General features: G+C 40.1%; 1 protein-coding gene across 9 annotated transcripts in view; it reads right to left on the reverse strand.

The window, feature by feature from the left end:
- Nucleotides 1-21,096, reverse strand: part of RAPH1 (Ras association (RalGDS/AF-6) and pleckstrin homology domains 1) — a 236,082-nt gene that overhangs the window by 52,251 nt on the left and 162,735 nt on the right. For all 9 annotated transcript variants that reach the window (XM_089670643.1, XM_089670628.1, XM_089670647.1 and 6 more), the window contains 3 exons: nucleotides 7,022-7,099; nucleotides 4,676-4,835; nucleotides 183-304 (listed from right to left, as the gene is read on the reverse strand). In XM_089670643.1, the coding sequence (XP_089526769.1) occupies nucleotides 183-304; nucleotides 4,676-4,835; nucleotides 7,022-7,099 (360 nt within the window). The remainder of the gene's footprint in view (nucleotides 1-182; nucleotides 305-4,675; nucleotides 4,836-7,021; nucleotides 7,100-21,096) is intronic.

Consider the following 21,096-nt stretch of genomic DNA (forward strand, 5'->3'; position numbering starts at 1 on the left):
AGTATCAGCATGAGAGCTTGGCAATTATTAGGAAAACAAAAAAGTTGTGAAATAAACAAGCTTTTTCAAAAATATGTTACCAAAGCAGAGTATTTGATCAAACAATTGAGTTTGCCGTACAGTTACCATACCCATCTCTAAAAGATACAAGCCTTTTAGCAATAAATTAAAGATATTCTCACTTGTGGATTTTTGAACAATGCGTATTTCTCAATGCGTTCCACAAACATCAGCTTGTTTTGGCTATCCCGGGTCCAGTTCAACAAGTTCTCAACTAGATTTTCATGGTCTTCAAAAATACGCTCTGTAGAAAGATCAAAGGATCCGTGTTGGGTCATTCAGCTATAAGTGTACAGCACAATTTCAAAATATATTAGTTTTGCTGGTTTTGGAGGCTGGAAACATGCAAGAATTTAAAAGTTTCTACACACTCTATATTATCATTTAAGAAAATAGCTGCAGTCCTAAAACTATTTCAATGTGAGCCAGTTAGGTTTCTTTAATTGGTCAGGCAATGAATCAACGTTGTGTTCAATGATGACAATCTTTTCTTAGTCTCACCATTATAGCAATCAATGAAATAAGAAGGCGGTTCGTATGAAATAATGTGCACATGTGATGACAATCTCTCGCATGAGTAATATTTTTTGAGGCTTGCTATTATAAATATCCTTTGTGCTTGTGTGACGAAAAAGACAGATTAACAAGGTATAGATCATTCCAACTGCAATATATTCTGCAGGGGAAGTGGATTAACAGTGAATCTGTAGAGCTGCATTAGGCTGATATAATGAACAGAGAATTACTTGGCACCATTTTCCTGTTTTTTTGCTAATTACATATTTTAAGGACTGTGAGAATAATTGAGAAAATGTATTTGGAGAGCAGAAATAGTTTCATTGTTTGTATGATCTTAACAACAACAATAAACAATTCTTTAACAGCTATAGATACATATGCAAATATTTCAGGGACTTTCTTCAATTCCTGCCAGTAATTGTATTGAAAAATAATGCAATAATCTGAATCTTGGAAGACTGAAACTGTCTGCTACTACCGTGGCTAATCCTGTATTTGTTTATTTGCTTTTTAAAAAATATTTGGTTTTGAGACAAACCATTTACCACAGGGGTGCTTACAAAGGTCAGCTTCTATATATTTCATGTAAAACCTTTATCCCAAAAGAAAAAATCTGTTTGCTGTAGTTGATTATAAAGTGTGAGCTGAAGTTTAGCTTCAATTTGTTAGTATATTAAAAACTGCTAGTACATTTAACAGTACCCTCCCATCAGAATGACAATGCTGCTTTCCAAATGTGCCCCCTGTGCTCATTTACCTAGAGTGGGGGCACTCTAATACAGTAGATGTATTACTGGCCAGATCACTAGGTGAATACAGAGGGGAAAAAGCCTAAAAATAAAACCTAATGTAACGAACGCATTTGGTAAGCTGCAATATATTATATTTTTGGCTTTGGGTTTAATATAAACTCTGGAGATGAGCACAGATGAGCACAGTGCAGATAACTATACACACAACTTGGAAACAGCTGAAATCCGGGAGCAAAAACTTTAATTTAAACATTTCTAAATAGCCAGAAAGGATCTAAATCCACTGTGTGAGAGCCATGTTTTTGCCATTCCAGATACTATCTTGTAAAAGTAGTGATGATATCATCACTGCGCTGTAAATAGCCTGTACAGTTAGCAGAGCTGAAGTGCTTCCTGCACTGGGGCTGAGGCAAGATCAGTCACTGCACAAGTAGAGCAAGCAGCAGTGACTGGTCTTTGTTATAGGAAGCTCTTGCACAGAGGCAAAGTTTCACGCTGGAATACTGCACAGATTTGGAAGAAATACACAGAGCACACCAAAATTCAAGTATGAAAACACGACGAATGTACTGTATTTTTCGCTCCATAAGACACACTTTTTCCCCCCCCAAAAAAAGGGGGGAAAATGTCAGTGCGTCTTATGGAGAAAATATGGAGCGGCTGGTCCGGTATTTTCGCCGCCACCACCGTGTCAGAATACCGGGCCGGCCGCTCAGCTCTTCTCTGCAGCAGGACCTTACCTGTTCCTCGGTCCAGCGCTGTACAGTCTTCCCGCACCAGCATCTTTAGTGTGGGTACTCGGCTGTGACAGCCGAGTGCCCACTGCGCATGCGCGAGAAGCGCTGCGCTTTGTGAATGGCCCCCGGCGTCTTCTGGGACACATGACAGGTCCCAGAAGATGCTGGGCCATTCGCAAAGCGCAGCACTTCTTGCGCATGTGCAGTGGGCACCCAGCTGTCATACGGGTGTCCGCACTAAAGGGAGGACAACTCCGCAGAAGTGGGAGCGGGTACCTGTCAAATTCAGGTACCTACTCCCCCTCCCTCCCCAAAGGTCCGCAGTCTCTTGGTCATCTCCTGTACTGTCTGCAGTCTCTGGTCATCTCCTGTATGGTGTCCGCAGTCTCTGGTCATCTCATATACTGTGTCCGCAGTCTCTGGTCATCTCCTGTACTGTGCCTGCAGTCTCTGGTCATTTTCTGTACTGTGCCTGCAGTCTCTGGTCATTTTCTGTACTATGTCTGCAGTCCATTGGTTCAGAATATTTTTTTTCTGGTTTTTCACCTCTAAAACCTAGGCGCGTCTTATGGTCAGGTTCGTCTTATGGAGCGAAAAATATGGTAATTAGACAATATTTGTTTATGACAGAGTTCAGCTTTAATTAATACGACTACGTCAACTGGGTGAAACTGGTTATGTTATTTTGTACATCTTTTCCCTGCATTCCTAAATAAGCCAATTATTCTCTTAAGTGAAATGGCAGTCAAATAGGATTTTTGACTTTCCAGGGTAGGAATTCCAGGTGCAATGATAAACTATGAGAAGTCGACTTCCTAGCCTTCAACAGCCATGCCATTAAAGCTAACAACTGGGCAAGGATGGATGGAACACTGGTCTTTGGGACAGGAGGTTCAAATGATCCAGAAGAACCCAAGGTAAGGATAAAGTCTACATCTCTTTGAACAGTACAGCTCCTAGTGCCTCCTCGTGTAGGCCTTGGCTGTGGTACTTACTGACTGATTCTTGTTGGGTGTCCTCTTAGGAGAGAAGTCCAGCATTCAAAGGGCAACCAAATCACTCCAATGTCCAGAATGCCAATAGGGATGCAAGCATCATCCAATGACCACACCCCCTGCACTGACAGGGTGTCTAGGGATGTACCCAAGCCCGACAGGCTGGCATTTGTTGCAAAGCTTCCTATGATTAAGAATGAAAGGGTCACTCCCTAACTCCAGGGTTGGCTTTTAAATCCTCCATGATAAAGAGAGCCTGGACCTGAGGATCATGGCATACAGTACAGCCTTAAGGGAGTCAACCACGACACCCAGAACTCTCATGTAGGCATGAACCAAGGATTTACTCTGAGCTTGGAGGAATTAGAGGAAAGGAACAGAAGTTGGTACTGGAGCAGAAAAATCCTGGACAGGGCCTTGTCTAGAAACAGTCCCAAATACTCCAACCTGTGAGACGGGCCCAGCGATGATTTCCTCAGATTGAAGATACACCCAAAACACTAGCAGATGTTTATCCAATAGGCACAGGGATGATTGGTCCTTCATTAAAAAATTGTCCAGGTACTCCATAACGTGAACCCCTCAAGTGGAGGGAGGCACCTTGGTAAAAACTAAAGGAGCTGTGGAACGAACTGGCCTTACTGGTCTTCCACCACAAACTGCATATACTGGAATATATGCTGGAGTTGATCATTCAATAAAACCAATTTCCCTTCCTTTGTAAATAAAATCTTATATTAACAGATGTTATGAACAAAGTTAGAGAGATTGCACTGACATACAGTGCTCCCTCTATTGAATGGTCTAACGATTTATATGTAATAACATAGAAAGGCAAATTTTCAGAATGTGAAACATGCATCAAAAAATGCTTTAAGGTGAAAAACAGATAATTCACAGTATGTGCTCATTGAAAATTCAATGTATATCTGTAAATAAAATCTAGAGCTGGAATGATATTAATACTCATTTCTAAATCCTAGCACAACCAAAAAAGGCATTCATGAGCCTAAAAGTGGTTGTAAAAGTTCAAGGCTTTTTAAATTCATGCAGTCAAGTAAAAAAAAAAAAAAAAACCTGTGTGCAGAAGCCCCCCAATACTTACCTAAGCCCCATATTGATCCAGCAATGTGCATGAGAGCCTCAGCTCTCCAGGAATTCTCCCTCCTCATTGATTGAGACAGCAGTGGGAGCCATTGGCTCCCGCTGCTGTCAATCACAGCCAGTGAGCTAATGAGGAGAGAGGGAGTTGGGCTGTGCTGCGTCTCTATGTGTGAATGCACATGCAGAGCAGCAGCTTGGGAGCGAGCTTGCTCGGGTGCCCCCATAGCAATCTGCTTGCTCTGGGGCACTCACCAGGAGGGAGGAGCCAGGAGCACCAGCGGGGGACTTAAGAAGAGGAGGATCGGGGCTGCTCTAAGCAAAACCACTGCACAGAGCAGGTAAGTATAATTTTTTTTTTAATTTACCTTTAATATCACTATAAGTTATTAAAACTTTTACACAAAATTGCCACATTTAAATCAAAACATTATACATTTGTTAATAACGTATCTACTCGGGAAGCCTTACAAATTCTTTTAACATGCTTCACAGCTATAAAGAGACTCACCCATCTGCAGCTCAGAAATGGTTTCCACCAGTGACCAATCCAGGCTGTATCCACAGTGGGATTTATCCATCAAATTGTCCAGCACCTGCCGTACGGTTTGCCTCTCATCCACCATCATTGTCTTTGAGCTGTCATCTGACATGTGCACTCTGATTACCAGCTGGGAAGAAGAGAAACAAGTGAAGAAAACAAGTTACACCTAGCAAATTGTTAAAAACAGTTACCAATGATTAATAAGTAATAGGCTGAATTTACACATTTAAGATTTTGGTATCAATGGAGACACATTATAATGCATGATAATGTATGAGCATCATGATGTGCATCAATGCGTGTAAATGTACACTATGTTAAGATATGTGCTGACATTTAATACAAAGTTTGCTGTAGATTTCAACACCTTAAAGAAAGAGCCCTAAAAGGAAAATAGCTTTTAACTTTAAAGAAGCACAAACATACCTACAGTTACGTTCAAAATAATAGCAGTGTGTTGAAAAAAGTGAATAAAGCTCAAAATCCTTCTAATAGCTTTTATTTCCATACACACAAATGCATTGGGAACACTATACTTTCTATTCCAAATCAAAACATAAAGATTAAGATCCGGGGATTGGGCTGGCCACTCCATAACGTCAATCTTGTTGGTCTGGAACCAAGATGTTGCACGTGTACTGGTGTGTTTGGGGTTGTTCTCTTGTTGGAACTCCCATTTCAAGGGCATTTCCTCTTCAGCATAAGGCAGCATGACCTCTTCAAGTATTCTGATGTATTCAAACTGATTCACGATCCCTGGTATGCGATAAATAGGCCCAACACCGTAGTATGAGAAACATCCCCATATCATGATGCTTGCACAACCATGCTTCACTGTCTTCACAGTGTACTGTGGCTTGAATTCAGTGTTTGGGGGTCGTCTGACATACTGTCTCCGGCCACTAGACCCAAAAAGAACAATCTTACTTTCATCAGTCCACAAAATGTTGCTCCATTTCTCTTTAGGCCAGTCAATGTGCTCTTTGGTAAATTGTAACCTCTTCAGCACGTCTTTTTCAACAGTGGGACTTTGCGGGGGCTTCTTGCAGGTAGCTTGGCTTCACATAGACGTCTTCTAATTGTAACAGTACGCACAGGTAACTTTAGACCTTCTTTTATCTTCCTGGAGCTGATTGTTGGCTGAGTCCTTACCATTTTGGCTATTCTTCTATCCATTCGAATGGTAGTTTTTTGCTTTCTTCCACGTCTTTCAGGTTTTGGTTGCCATTTTAAAGCATTTGCGATCATTTTAGCTGAGCAGCCTATCATTTTCTGCACTTCTTTGTATGTTTTCCCCTCTCCAATCAACTTTTTAATCAAGGTACGCTGTTCTTCTGAACAATGTCTGGAACGACCCATTTTCCTCAGAATTTCAGAGAGAAATGCACTGTAACCAGCATGTACAACATTTGCTGCCTTCCTTCCTTAAATAAGGGCAATAATTGCCACCTGTTTTTCAAAGAATGAATGACCTCACTAATAGAACTCCACACTGCTATTATTTTGAACATTTTGAACATGCCCCTTTCAATTAGTGATTCAATTACACAGAATCAGCAGCATGCATGTCATGACTGTTGGGTCTGTTGGATTTCTATTACTCCACTACACCTGCTAGTAAATTATTTTCCATGAAGAAATATAATTTCTATAATAAGTATAATAATTTCTACCAAAAACAGTGATTGATCAGGTTAGTGATGTCTGACTGCTATTATTTTGAACACAACTGTACATACATACTGTACATGCAGAGAATCAGACAGATTTATAGAGGTTATACCTAAAATGTAATACCCGGATTCTATATTTTGAGCTGGGAAACTCTCCTGCTTATTGTGCACTGAAAATGCCCTGCGTTATAGACCTTGAATTTCAATGCACAGTATTAAATAAATCATACAAAAGGATTCATACACAGTAATAGAAAGGTATACAAGGTTACCCATCCTTGATGTGTAAGAGAAAATGCAAATGGCAAGCTCCACATTAAAATGGTAAAGGTTGCTATGGCAGCCTTTACACAAGCAGCTAAGAACTGAAGGACTAATAGTGAACGCCCAGTCATTTAAGATAGTTAATGCCGCCATATTCTTGCTTTACCCTATATACATGGTAATTGTCCAGGAGTTTGGTTTGTGTTCAGATCAACCCCCCCCCCCCCCCAAAAAAAAAATAAATAAACACTGCACTACAGCCAACCTTTGTGATAGTTTAAAGAAAAAAACCTCTGACAGTCTAGTAGTTATTTAAATATATTGTGTATAAATCTGAACTGCCAACATACTCCAGTCTACTTTCCATTGTATTCACCTTTTTCACTTGAGCTTCTTTTATTTTTTCGAGAGCTATTCGAATCTTCTCTGCCTTAATTTTGGCAGCTTGTTCCTCCTGTTGATTGAATTAAAAATACACACAAACTGTCAGAATACTTATATATTAATAAATTGATGAAAATAAATATTTGATAGCAGTCTCAAACTAGACCCTTCCAAATGCTCCAGGCTTTCAAGCATTGGTCAGTACATTGTCACCTGAAGCAGGGGTTAGAGAAAAGGCAAGAGAAACACAAAATCACCAGAAATAGAACACACTCTGATAAAGTTATTCAGAAAGTTGATATATAAAGTTGCAACAAATATGTTTATTAATGCATTTAGTTGAGATTAAAAATATACAGAGCAGAAAGTGATACGGACATTGATAATATGTAGCCCTCCTAAACCTGACGACTACCAAGATCATACAATTGTAGCCACTCTTGGAAATGGTAGTTTCCAGAAATTGTAGACCAAACTAAGTCTTAACTTCCATTGACATCCTACAAAAGCTGTACTACATTGTTATGGTAGTATCAGGGGGCATGGCTTCCTACTTTTCAGCTTGATTCGGATACAATGTTCTTTGGTAGAAACATCAGCCAAATGATGCCCATCACATTCAGTAGGTTCACAAAACACGTGACCGGTGACCCCTGCTCTTCGTGGATTTGGATGATTTTCCTAGCCAGTGATAAGGATAGGTTGTGATCCATCAGAGCTGAATGGAAGGAAAACCAGCCAACTGAACAAGCAAGAGATTGGTATTTGGTTCACCAGGTACTTGTGTTATATGGCCTTTGTTTTCTTTACAACAGATTCCCTGAATCTGAAACACAAACATTATTTTATTAAGAAGGCTCCGCACCATAATTGTTTTTTTTTTTAGGCTGGGCATTTCAAATTTCTATGATAAAAACACATTTAGAGGTCTTTAGAGACCATGAAAAGAGCAGAAGTACATGCTGATCTCCTACTAAAATCCCAGTGGACATCCTACTCTGACTAAATTTAATACACCTGCACATTATCAGACTCATCGTATTAGTTGAAATGAATGACTACTTTAGTTATAATGAGCCCAAAACAGACTAAGTCTCGGTTCACACTACTATGACCTAAAAATTGTGCGATTTTGCAAGGCGATGTGAATACAACTTTGAAGCAACTTTCAGAGAATCTTCCTGTTATGTCGGATCCAAATCACAACATAGATGAGGATGGGACTTGGAGGCAACTTCCATTAAAGTTTATGGGCACAAGTCAGATAGAAATCGCCTTGCAGTAGTACAGGAACCTTTTTTAAAGTTGGAGCGCCTTCAGTAGTGCCAATAAGACAGCTCTCATTGACTAACATGGGATTTCACATGTCATGCAACTGGGGGGTCTCACAAGCCGGATCCCAAACCTCAGCAATGTGAACCGAGCCTAACTGTGCAATTACTAGTCCAAGCTTTTTTTCACACCTGGACAAAAAATGGTTAAATACTTGACAACTTAATTCAAAATTTGTACAGTGCCCAGGGCTGTGATAATGCGCACAACCTAATCATTTTTGTGTAATCCTTGTTCCATCTCTTATCACGTTACTATTACTGTGCACTTTATATTTTACCGAATTGCAAAAACAGCTCATCCAAAATAGAAACGTAATGTTCCTCTGCTTCCAGCTCCTTTTTTTTTCCTAGGGAACAGCCAAAACAGCGAGGGATAGAAGCACAGCTAGCACACTGACCTAACTGCCTTCACGGTCTCCTGTGCATTTAAAAACACAACAAATATAACTTTTTGATTATACTTTATGTTCTCATAAACTTATAACTTTTATTGCAGCTGATCCTTCTATCCACAGTTGTTCCCCTGTGGTACATGTTCAAAGTATATGTCTTATTTTATTTTTTTTATTGATTACAGATACTTATATAGAGCTGTCAATTTATGCAGCTCTTTACATATATATTGTACATTCACATCCGTCCCTAACCCTCAAGGGGTGTACAATCTAAGGTCCCTAACTCACATTCATACATACACATACTAGGGCCAATTTAGACAGGATCCAATTAACCTAACTATGTCTTTGGAGTGTTGGAGGAAACCGGAGTACCAGGAGGAAACCCACAGTCACAGGGAGAACATGCACACTCCAGGCAGGTGGTGCCATGGTTGGGAATGGAACCAACGACCCTAGCACTGCCAGGAGGAAGTGCTAACCATTTAGCCACTGTGCTGCCCATATGTTGTCTTTCTAGTAGGAAGAATTTATGAATTCTTTCTAAAGAATGTTCTTCCAATTACCTGAAGATGAAATACTGAATATCATTCCTAGATTGTAAGCTTGAAAGAGTAGGGCCCTCTTACCCCTCGTACGTTGTTTGTTATTGTTGTACTGTGCCATGTATTGTCCCCCCCCCCCTACTGTACAGCGCTGAGCAAACCCTTTGGCGCTATATAAACTCGATGTAATAATAATGCCTCCATTTCACATAAAACTTGGACTAATCAAAAATTGTGTAAAGGTGGTTAACAACAAAGGTAAAGGTTTTAGTTATCTGAGACAGATGTTTCCAAGAGTAACTGATGTCAAGATTAAGGAAGGCAATTTTGTTGGTCCACAGATCAGGTAAAAACTGTTCAAAAGATCTATTGGGGTTGGAGGAAATCTCCTAGAAAGCAATCAAGGATGTCGTGGAGAATTTTCTTGGCTTGGTTGACAAACTACTCAGAAAGAGTAAATTTGATTTTGTTGCAGGCTGGATGGTAAGTGAGCTGGGAATTTTTGTTTGTTTTTGACAAACTTCTTACAGCGTACAAGACCAAGAAGTGCAACATGTCACTGAAGATTAATTTTCTACATTCACACTTGACCTTCCTTCCTGGAAATCTAGGTGCAGTCTGTGAAGAACACGTTGAAAGGTTTAATTTGGACATTGCCACAATGGAAAAACAATATCAGGGCAACTGGGATCCTTTCATGCTGGCTGACTATTGTTGGACACTGCAGCAAAATGCACTGGACACTGAGTTTAAATGAAAAATCAGCAGCAAAACACTTTTATCCCTGTTAAACTAATGCAGAGCATCTAAAACATTATGTGATTAAAACACATTAAAGTCATTAAAAGTTACTTTGTTATTTAGGCAAGACGTCAGTGTGACAAAACTAGTTGAATGGGGTTTACCACATCACTTCTGCTTTCATATTTTTGGTCTGTGGAGAGCAGGTAGTGGTTTATATGTGCTGCAGCTTGTGTATATAAAAGCACTGTTATGGAGTAAGTATAGTATTTTCTGACGTATAAGACTACTTTTTATACTTAAAAATATAACCCAAAAATTGGGGGTCGTCTTATACGCGGGGTATAAAATGTGAACCTTGCTGAGCCAAGCTGGTTCAAAACAAATGTCCCTATGACAGATTAATCTGTGAGCCCGCTGGATGTGCGATATATACAGTATACTGTGCTAAGCCAAGCGGTTTCAAAACGTACCGGTACGTCCCTAATGTAATCAGCCCGCTAGATGCGTGTATGTATGGTAGCTGCGGCTATATACAGTATACACTGGGCCAATCACGGCGAGTGATGTATTCTACTAATGAATACAAAGCCTGCTCGGATTGGCTGAGTCAGAGAGGTGGGCTGTTGATGTCACAACGTCAGCCAATCCGAGCAGGTTGAAGACTGGTGCCCGCATGGACTGTGTGCTATTTTCTGGATAGTGGGACTGCTGTGACTTGCAGGTCCATATTTTCTGCTCCTACTGGCCTGCAGACTACTTCACCCTGAAGTTCCACAGTGCTATCCCCCGTGGACTACTTCTCCTTGCCATGCTTCTACTTCTCCCACAACGGCTGTCTGTGTGGTCCTGAAGCTGTGGCTAGGACACACTGCCCTCCGACGGCCTGAGATTGGCCTGGGAAGGATCTGTGCCCTCCGCCCTTTGATCATCCTTCCCCTGACACCCTACCTGGGCCCCTTTGACTGAGGTTGTTGTCAGCTGGTGAGTCATCTAAACTCTTGCTGTGCCAGGATCCCTGCCCTGTGCTGCTGGACCTAAACTCCCGCTGTGCCAGGATCCCTGCCTTGTGTGCTGGACTGTACCCATACTGTATCATATCCTGCTGTGCTGGATTACTGCCTTGGGCGCTGGAATTAAATGCTTTCTGGGCCAGGATCCCTGCCCTGTGTGCTGGATGTTACCCTTGCTTTGTCATACCCTGCTGTAGTAAATTGCTGCACTGTGCCCCTGGACTTTGCTGTACAGGATTGTGGCCTGCTACTCACTGTGCCCAAATTGTGCCCTGCAATTCTGTACCAATTCCCTGCTGTGCCCTATTGCCCTTGATGTGCCCTATTGCACGTTGTATTTCTGCATGTCCCTCAGTGTTGGAATTACTGCCCTGTTGCCTTTCCCTTATCTGAAACCCTGTTGTTCGCCCCCCCCCCCAAAATAAAGAACGCTTTGGTCAGGAACCCTCAATTCCCTCTTGATCTGCGCATGTTTTCTGTTTCACCCATACCTCTGTCACATAGGGGTCATAGAGATCTGGTGAGTGCGGTGTTTACAAGCAGAGCACAGTCACAAAAAATGAAGATAATGGATTTTTTACCTCTGGGAACAAGACACTTTTTAAAGAGCACTTTATGAACACTGAATCTTAACATTGTTTATTGGATATATGTACCTCATACAGAGGTTCATGTTACTGACTACTGTACATAATTTATATTGTTTACAATATTTATACACTATATTGCACAGGGATTGTTTTATTTGAAATATTCAATTTATGCACTTTACAGATACATGCACGTTATTTAGTTAAGGACACTACTGGGGAAGGTGCATTGTAGTACAGTTCCATATGTATGGTGTCACTGAAGGGAATTTATTTATATTATTGTTTAAGAGAGTTACTATGTTGTTGTATCGCAAGAGCTGCACCGTATTCTCTTTACTTGCCATCATTATTTAGGTGTCCTTTAATAATGGAGAGAGGATACCTCTATGCATCGCAGTGTTCACTTCATACATCATCTGCATTTTAAACTTGATTCACAAAATTCAGGATGTAGTATGCAGCCTGCAGTGTTCCGAAGCATGTACTGTGCACTACACTGCAGAAAGCACTCTATGACTGGAGAAGAGGCCGGCATATGACTCTGAAGGTCATATGACTGGGCTCTCCTGCAAGGTTTTGAACCTAAATCTGGCCATAGCCAGCTTGAATTTCAGCCTATTCCTTCTGAATCTGCCAAAATTTGAGCCATGGATAGCCCTGCAAGCAGCACTCAGCTCAACAAATTTTAATTAAAAACAAAGAAAAATCGACTAAAGCCAGGTGAAAAATTATTGGCTGAAAAGTGATTGCATTCTATCAGATGCAGTCACTGTTCCTGTTTTCCAACAGATTTGACTACCTAAACATAATACCTGGCAGTGGAGATTCCTCTATCTACGCTCTTACATGAATGAGGGAATCATTTAATTTCTCTAGTTCAGCTCACAGAACTGAACAAGAGAAATCAAGTTGTGTATAGCTTGAGCCAACCAATAAGGCATGAGCCACTCCTCTATCTAATGTGTGCAAATTTCAGCTGGAGCCATTGATCTTTGTAATCAAAAGACTTTTTACAACATGGAGTAAAATATGCAAAGAGGAGACCAAAACATAACCTGCTAGCTAAAAATAGGAATAATAATATGCAATGCACATTTATCTGACTAAATAAACATTTTAATTTAACAATGAATGAAATATAAATGGAATAATACTCTCCCTTTCAGTGTTTATAACAGGATGTACAGCAGCTAAGAGGTGCTGACGAACAAAAGTTATATTGGGCAGAGTTGATGTGTTAAAGCTGGCTAACAAAATGCTGTAAAACCATTTCAACACAATGCATGATGAAATAGCCGCTGGTTTCATGTTCTCATTATTCTGTTGGCATGGATCATCATAATAATAATAATAAAAAAAAAAAAGTGTTGGAGAGAAAACCATTTCTGTATTAGGCCAGAACTCATGCTGCTTTATCTAGGGGGAATAAGAATGTATGTATTCAGAAATACATATTTCTTCTATTACTTAACAGGAGAGTGCTGTGGGCACTTGTAACGTGAACATAGAGCGTCAGTTTTGAAGATAACAAGGACATGGCAAATTATTTTTCTTTATAGTAATAAAACCATTATCTATCTTAGAGGTGGTTGTTATGGAAAGGTAGATTGTTTTACTGATTTAACAGGAATTAGACCAGACAGGAGAGTGTTTGATGAAAATAGGCTTCAGCGAGTCAGCAGCAATATTAACATGACATAAAATATAGCAAGCCATCTGGTGAAGCCCATTCAGTGATATCCAAAGTTTTCCTAAGTACTCCCTTAACAAAAATCCAGAGCACTCAACATGTATTAGGTTATCTAATTTATTTTTTCTTTTCAGCACTCTAAGGATCAAAAAATCATGTGAGGTTCCAGGCTTATTTGTCCTCTATCATTGCACTGCAGTCACCGATAGGACAGATCTTTTATGAATAGATGGATACACAGGAAGGTTACATTCATAATTAACATGGGTTTAATATAAGCATGACTGATCACCTCCCTCAAATTCCTCAAGTAATCAAATCTTTAAAAATACAGAATAAAACCGGCCCGGATGGCTTTACTGCTAACTATTATTTTAAAAATATGCAGATTTCTTGTGCACTTACTTAATCCAAAAAGGTAAACTTTTCAACAAACTTTCAAAGTCTAATGCTGAAATAGACCAATTTATATCCCATGTCACCAGTCGTGTGACCCCCACCCCCACCCACTCCGCTGAGATTAGACACAGCGGGATTTTTTCAGCAGGTTCCAGCCAATGATTTAAGGCAAAGACCTGCTAATTGACTGTTTCCAATCACAGCCCAGAGCCTCTGTACAGGACTCTATACAGAGGCAACAAACATTTTTAGTAAGGAGTAGCACATAATACACAAATTACACTTGTTAGGTACACACTTAACCCCTTGATTACCCCGAGAACCCCTTCCCAGCCAGTGTCATTCATACAGTGACAGTGTATAGTATTTAGTGATGCACCGAAATGAAAATTCTGGTGCTGAAATCGAAAACTCAGGATGCACTTGGCCGAAAACCGAAATGGACGTTTTTTTAAAAATTAATATATATTTTTTGGAAACATAATATGTACCTCAATTTTTTGTAAAATATGAAAGATGATGTTAAGTCGAGTAAATAGATACCCAACATGTCATGCTTTAAAATTGCGCATGCTCGTGGAATGGCGTCAAACTATGGTAAAAATCTCCATAAGTGACTCTTTAAAAATTTCTACAGGTTACCAGTGTAAAGTTATAGAGGAGTTCTAGTGCTAAAATTATTGCTCTTGCTCGGACGTTCGTGGGGATACCTCACATATGTGGGCGTGACCTACGTATGTGTTCAACACTACGTGTGAGCACAAGGAGCCTTTTTTTTTCTTAATTTATTTAATTTCGGTTTTTGTTTTGTTTTTTACACTGTCCCTATAAAAAAAGGTTTTAAATCACTTTTATTCCTATCACAAGAAATGCATGCATCCCTTGTGATAGAAATAATTAGTGACAGGTCCTCTTTATGGAGAGATATGGGGTCAATAACATCTCTCCTCTACAATGTAAAGCATTAGATTAAAAAATAAAAAAGGCTTTATTTACAGGGCACTAGAACCGGAAGTTATACTGCTCTAGTTCTCCAAGGGCATAGAGATAAGTGGAGGCCAACTTTCCTTCACTTATCTCTACGCCCAGCGCCAGAATCGTTCGGTGGTTTCTCAGGTAAGGCTGAGAACTACCGAGCAGCAGCAGGAGGCGGCAGCCGCAAGGTTATTTTCGGCACCTGTATCGGTGCTTATTTTCATATCAGCCGATAGGGGTGTATTCGGCCGAGACGTTTCGTTCGCCGAAGTTTCGGTGCACCCCTAATAGTACTATCACTGCTTTAGTATCACTGGTGATGTCACGGCCAGTTAGTTCCCACCCTGTGTCAGATTTCCCACAGCACTATCACAGTCCACTATAAGTCGCTGATCACCACCATTACTAGTATAAAATAATACATGGAATACACATTTCAGTATATATACACACCATAGTTTGTAGATTCTATAGAGTTCACGCAAACCAATCAATATACACTTATTGGGATTTTTTTTTTCCCAAAGATATGTAGCAGAATAAATTTTGGCCTAAATTTATGAACAATTTTTTTTTATTGGATATGTTTTATAACAGAAAAGTAGAAAATATTCTCCCCCCCCCCCCCAATTTTTGGTTATATTTAATTTATACAATAAAAAAAGAAAAAGCCAGTGGTGATTAAATACCATCAAAAGAGTGATAAAAAGATGAAATAAATTTCATTTGAGTACAGTGATGCATGGCCACGCAATTGTCAGTTAAAGTAGCGAAGAGCTGAATAGCAAAAAAATGCCCTGGCCATGAAAGGGGTAAAACTTTGCCAGAGCTCAAGTTATTCTTGTTACCCATCAGTGGTCATAATGTTATGGCTGATTGGCGTATATACACAAGACACACAAATATTATATACACTGTACTCAGCATAAATGAGTACACCCCTTTTGAAAAGTAAGATTTTAATCAATATTTCAATCAGCACAAGAACAATTTCCAAAATTTTGACAAAACTAACTTCCATAAAACATTTGTTTAGCTCATTACATGAATGTAAGGCTAATAAATATAACTTAGATTACAAAATCCTCAGTTTTACTCAAATTAGTTGATGCAAAAATGAATACACCCCACAACAAAAACTACTACATCTAGTATTTTGTATGACCTCCATGATTTGTAAGGACAGTGCCAAGTCTTCTAGGCATGGAATGAACAAGCTGGCGACATATTGCAACATCTATCTTTTTCCATTCTTCAAGAATGACCTCTTTTAGAGCCTGGATGCTGGATGGAGAATGATGCTCAACTTGTCTCTTCAGAATTCTCCATAGGTGTTCACTTCGGTTCATATCAGGAGATATACTTAGTCACTGAATCACTTTCACCCTGTTCTTCAGAAATGCAACAATGGCAATCACCCCAGTTTGGCTTTCTATTTCTTTAGCTAACTTCAGTGAACTTGCATGGCAAAATTCTTCAAACCTTCTCATCAGAAGACGTTCCTGTTGAGGTGTTAATTTCCTTGGACAGCCTGGATGTCTCTTTGAGATGGTTGCAGTCCCATCTTTGTTAAATTTTTGTATCACTTTTGCTACAGTATTCTGACCGATAAATAAAGCTTTGCTGATCTTGTAGCCTTCACCTTTCTTGTGTAAAGAAATTATTTTCTCTTTCTCAGGCCTTGTGACATTTCTCTTCCATGTGGTGCCATTGCTGAAAGCATGAAATGGGAAGGGGTTTTCTTTGTACCCCCCTTTTATAATCAACTGTCAGCTGGACACCTGTTTAATGAATAATTAGACTCCCCTGTAGTTGAATCCCTACTCATTAGGATTTTATAGTCTAAAATTTAGCTTTTCTCCTAAGACTTTCATTTGGGTGTATTCATTTTTGCAACATGGTCTTGAATGAATTTGTAAGGAAAAATACTTTTTTGTATGTGGAAATTAACAAATCTTGTTTGCAATCAATGACCCGCATATGTGAGAGTATTTTGTAGCATAATGTCCCATAGAAAATGTTTAATCTGAAAGGAAAGTAAAGGTTTTCAAATAAAACCGTTGGGGAGTACTCATTTATGCTGGTGTGTGTGTGTGTGTGCACGCACACACACATACATATATATACTCACACTATACAGTGAAGGAAATAAGTATTTGATCCCCTTCTGATTTTGAATGTTTGCCGACTCACAACAAAATGATCAGTCTAAAAATCGAATGGTAGGTGTATTGTAACACTGAGAGACAGAATCGAGCTCTTTGGCATCGACTCAACTTGCTGTGCTTGGAGGATGAGGAATGCTGCCTATGACCCCAAGAACACCATCCCAACTGTCAAACATGGTGGTGGAAACATTCTGCTTTGGGGGTGTTTTTCTGCTAAGGGGACAGGACAACTGCACCGCATCAAAGGGAACGATGGACGGGGCAATGTACCGTCAAATCTTGGGTGAGAACCTTCTTCCCTCAGCCAGGGCATTGAAAATTGGTCATGGATGGGATGACCCAAAACAAATGGCCAAGGCAACAAAGGAGTGGCTCAAGAAGAAGCACAGTAAGGTTCTGGAGTGGCCTAGCTAGTCTCCAGACCTTAATTCGACTGAAAATCTGTGGAGGGAGCTGAAAGTTTGAGTTTCCAAACATCAGCCACCAAACCTTAATGACTTGGAGAGGATCTGACAAGAGGAGAGGTCAAAATCCCTCCTGAGATGTGTGCAACCCTGGTGGTCAACTACAGGAAACGTCTGACCTCTGTGATTGCCAACAAGGGATTTGCCACCAAGTACTAAGTCATGTTTTGTGAAGGGGATGAAATGCTTACTTCCCTCATGAACATGCAAATCAGTGCATAATTTGTTAGACGTGCATTTCTTTTGAATTTTTTGTTGCTATTCTGTCTCTCAGTGTTATAATACACCTACCATTCGATTTTTAGACTGATCATTTCTTTGTGAATGGGCAAACATTTAAAATCAGCAGGGAATCAAATACTTATTTCCTTCACTGTATTGCCAAAAGTACTGGGATGCCTGCCTTTACACGCACAAGAACTTTGATGGCATCCCAGTATAAATCTGTAGGGTTCAATATTGAGTTGGCCCACCCCTTTACAGCTATAACAGCTTCAACTCTTCTGGAAAAGCTGTCCACAAGGTTTAGGAGTGTGTCTATGGCAGGGGTCTCCAAACTATGGCCCTCCAGCTGTTGAAGTACTACAAGTCCCATCATGCCTCTGCGACTCTTGCCTGTGGCTGTCAGAGTCTTGCAAGGCCGCATTGGACTTGCAGTTCCTCAACACCTAGAGGATCATAGTTTGGAGACCCCTGGTCTATGGGAACGTTTGACCATTCTTCCAGAAGCGCATTTGGGAGGTCAGACACTGATGTCAGACAAGAAAGCCTGGCTCGCAGTCTCTACTCTAATTCATCCCAAAGGTGTTCTATCGGGTTGAGGTCAGGGCTCTTTTCAGGCCAGTCAAGTTCCTCCACCCCAGACTCGCTCATTCATGTCTTTATGAACCTTGCTTTGTGCACTGGTGCGCAGTCATGTTGGAATAGGATGGGGCCATCCCCAAACTGTTCCCACAAAATTGGGAGCATGAATTTGTCCAAAATGTCTTGGTATGCCGATGCCTTAAGAGTTCCCTTCACTGGAACAAGGATGCCAATCCCAACCCAGAAAAAACAGCCCCACAGCATAATATCCCCGCCAGCAAACTTTACGCAATGCAGTCAGGCATGTACCCTTGTTCTAGCAACCGCCAAACCCAGACACGTCCATCAGATTGCCACACAGAGAAGAATGATTTATCACTCAAGAGAACATGTCTCCACTGGTGATGTAAGGCTTGGATACAGATGCTTGGCCATGGAAACCTATTCCATGAAGCTCTCTATGCATTGTTGTGCTAATCTGAAGGCCACATGAAGTTTGGAGGTCTTTAGCTATCGACCCTGCAGATAGTTGGCGATTTCTGCACACGGTGCGCTTCAGCAGGCGCTGACCCCGCTCCGTCGTTTTATGTGGCCCTCCTCTTCATTGCTGAGTTGCTGTTGTTCCCAGTTGTTTTCACTTTGTTATAATACCACTAACAGTTGACCATGGAATATTTAGTAGCAAGAACATTTCACGAACGGACTTACTGCACAAGTGGCAACCTATCACAGTACCACGCTTGAATTCACTGAGCTCTTGAGAGTGACCCATTCCTTGACAAATGTTTTTAGAAGCACTCTGCATGCCTAGGTGCTTGATTTTTGCTTGGTGCTTGATGTTTGCTTGTCAGTGGCTCAGCAGCTATAAAAGGAAGAATATGCTAAGGCCAATTCCCTCCCTATTTACCACCATTTGATTATTCAAAATGGCCAAATACACATTGGAAAGTGTAGTTCAAAACATGGTGAACAGCTGCAATCTGTACACTTTCTTACTCTTTTTTTTTTTTTTTTAAGCAGCAATAGAAAACTACAAATATATTGTTTTAGTTGCTTGCTAAGCATTATACAAACTACACAGGACATGCATTTTAGAGCTAGCCATGATGTAACTAATTAAACAAGGGAATAATAGTCATTTGTATTTTAAGAAAACAGCACCACTCAACAATCCTTAATTTTGAGAAATTTATCATCACTGCCCATTTCAAGGAAAGCCTCCTGGTTATAATTTTGGGCTTTGCTATTCTCAACCAGCTTTAAAAGAGAAGTATGGGATTTCGTTTTTTAAAAAAATCATACTTACCTAGGTGGATGCAGCATCGGTCCGATGCTGCATTTGTCCTCTGATGGCTCTAAGTGTGAGAACTCAGCAGTTACGTGACCATTGATCCCTGAGTTCTCACAGCCGCTCTAAGAGAGCAGTGACTGTCAGTCGCTGGGAAACTGAGCCATGTGCTGCTCCAGACTCTGGTGTGGATCCTGACTTTAAAGTCAGGATCTTTCCCCAGCCTGGACTAGCTGAGTGACATCAGCCGACGGCAGGTTTCAGCTCGCTGTCAATCGAGAATGGGTCACAGAAGTGCAAAACGAACTGTACTCCTGTGATCCACAGAAGTACAGCCAAAAGAGCTTTGGCTGTACTTCTCCTTTAAATGGGTAGATATTCTCATTTTTGCTTTAATAATTACTACGTTACTATCCCAGAACAAGAATATAATCACTGAAATCAGAACTCCGGACTCACATACTCATTCTGAAGGAGTGACTTGCTATAGAAAGAGGACAGCCTCGGGGGCTTGTCTTTTTTAGTTTCCACAGTTCTATCCTAAAGGTTCCTTCTAAGCACATCACCGTTTTACACTATCATCATTATTAAGCAAGTAAAAATTATCCAACATCTGACAAGTAAAACTTTGTGCTCTGTATTGGTAAAAAGGAAGATATGAAATCATTAAATCAGATCAAACCCCTTTAATGCGCTGGTTACCACAATCTCCATTAGTTATCCTAAAAAGCACTCGAGAATAAAAAGTAGATAACAGTAAGTAGATAAAAGTACAAAAAAATATTTAGGGGAATAATATACAACTAGCAACACAAGGGGGAGGAGGTAGCACTACATGTTAGAACATAAGTCATGCAATTAAAAGACTGCGCAGAGCCATTTCCATCCATTATTTAGAGGGTAGCGTAATTGATGCACACAACTGGGGAAACACTGGAAAGAGTTGGAATATGCAGTGGAATACATATTCTTATTATAAAACACTATCACATAAGAAGCCACGTTTAAAGGAATGGGGAAAACACAAGGGAAATAACTTTATGAGTTTCATACACCATTTTCTTAATTTTCCCCTAACAACCTAGATATCTTTGTCTAAGTTATTCACTAGATGTGTCCAGGTGACACAAACTAATTATGTGAAAAGATTTGTACAACTGCACATACCTCTATTATTCCAGCACTCACACAAACAGGAGCAATAATACTGTGATAGCATCATAAAGGCTACTATCACAACAGAAAAGGAGCAAAATTTAGTGCATTAGTGTATCTATTGATGCACTATGGCACTATGTGCACAGCAAGCTGCCTGAGTGTCTCAAAAGAATTTTGATACAAAAAGACATACAGAAAAGATACAGGTAAAAATGCATTTGTGTTCCCTGATGTAATCAATCAACTATTAGTAGCTGTCATTCTGTTAGCACAGGTTAGAAAATGACAGCCGCAAACTCACTAGTTACCGTGAGAAACACACACATTCTTCTCTCCTCCAGGTTTTATAAAATTGCCTCAACGTATAAAGCACAGCATACTGACGGATTAACTATAGCCTGCTCCATGTATTTATTATTATACAAGAAGAAATTTATATCAACATGTCATGTTATGAAGTAATGTCAGAAATATAAACCTCTTGCCATCAATGACCGATG

Source organism: Staurois parvus, unplaced genomic scaffold (genome assembly GCF_062004578.1).
Source record: "Staurois parvus isolate SC_StPar_1 unplaced genomic scaffold, SC_StPar_1.0 ptg000011l, whole genome shotgun sequence".
In the NCBI taxonomy this organism is placed as follows: Eukaryota; Metazoa; Chordata; class Amphibia; order Anura; family Ranidae; genus Staurois; species Staurois parvus.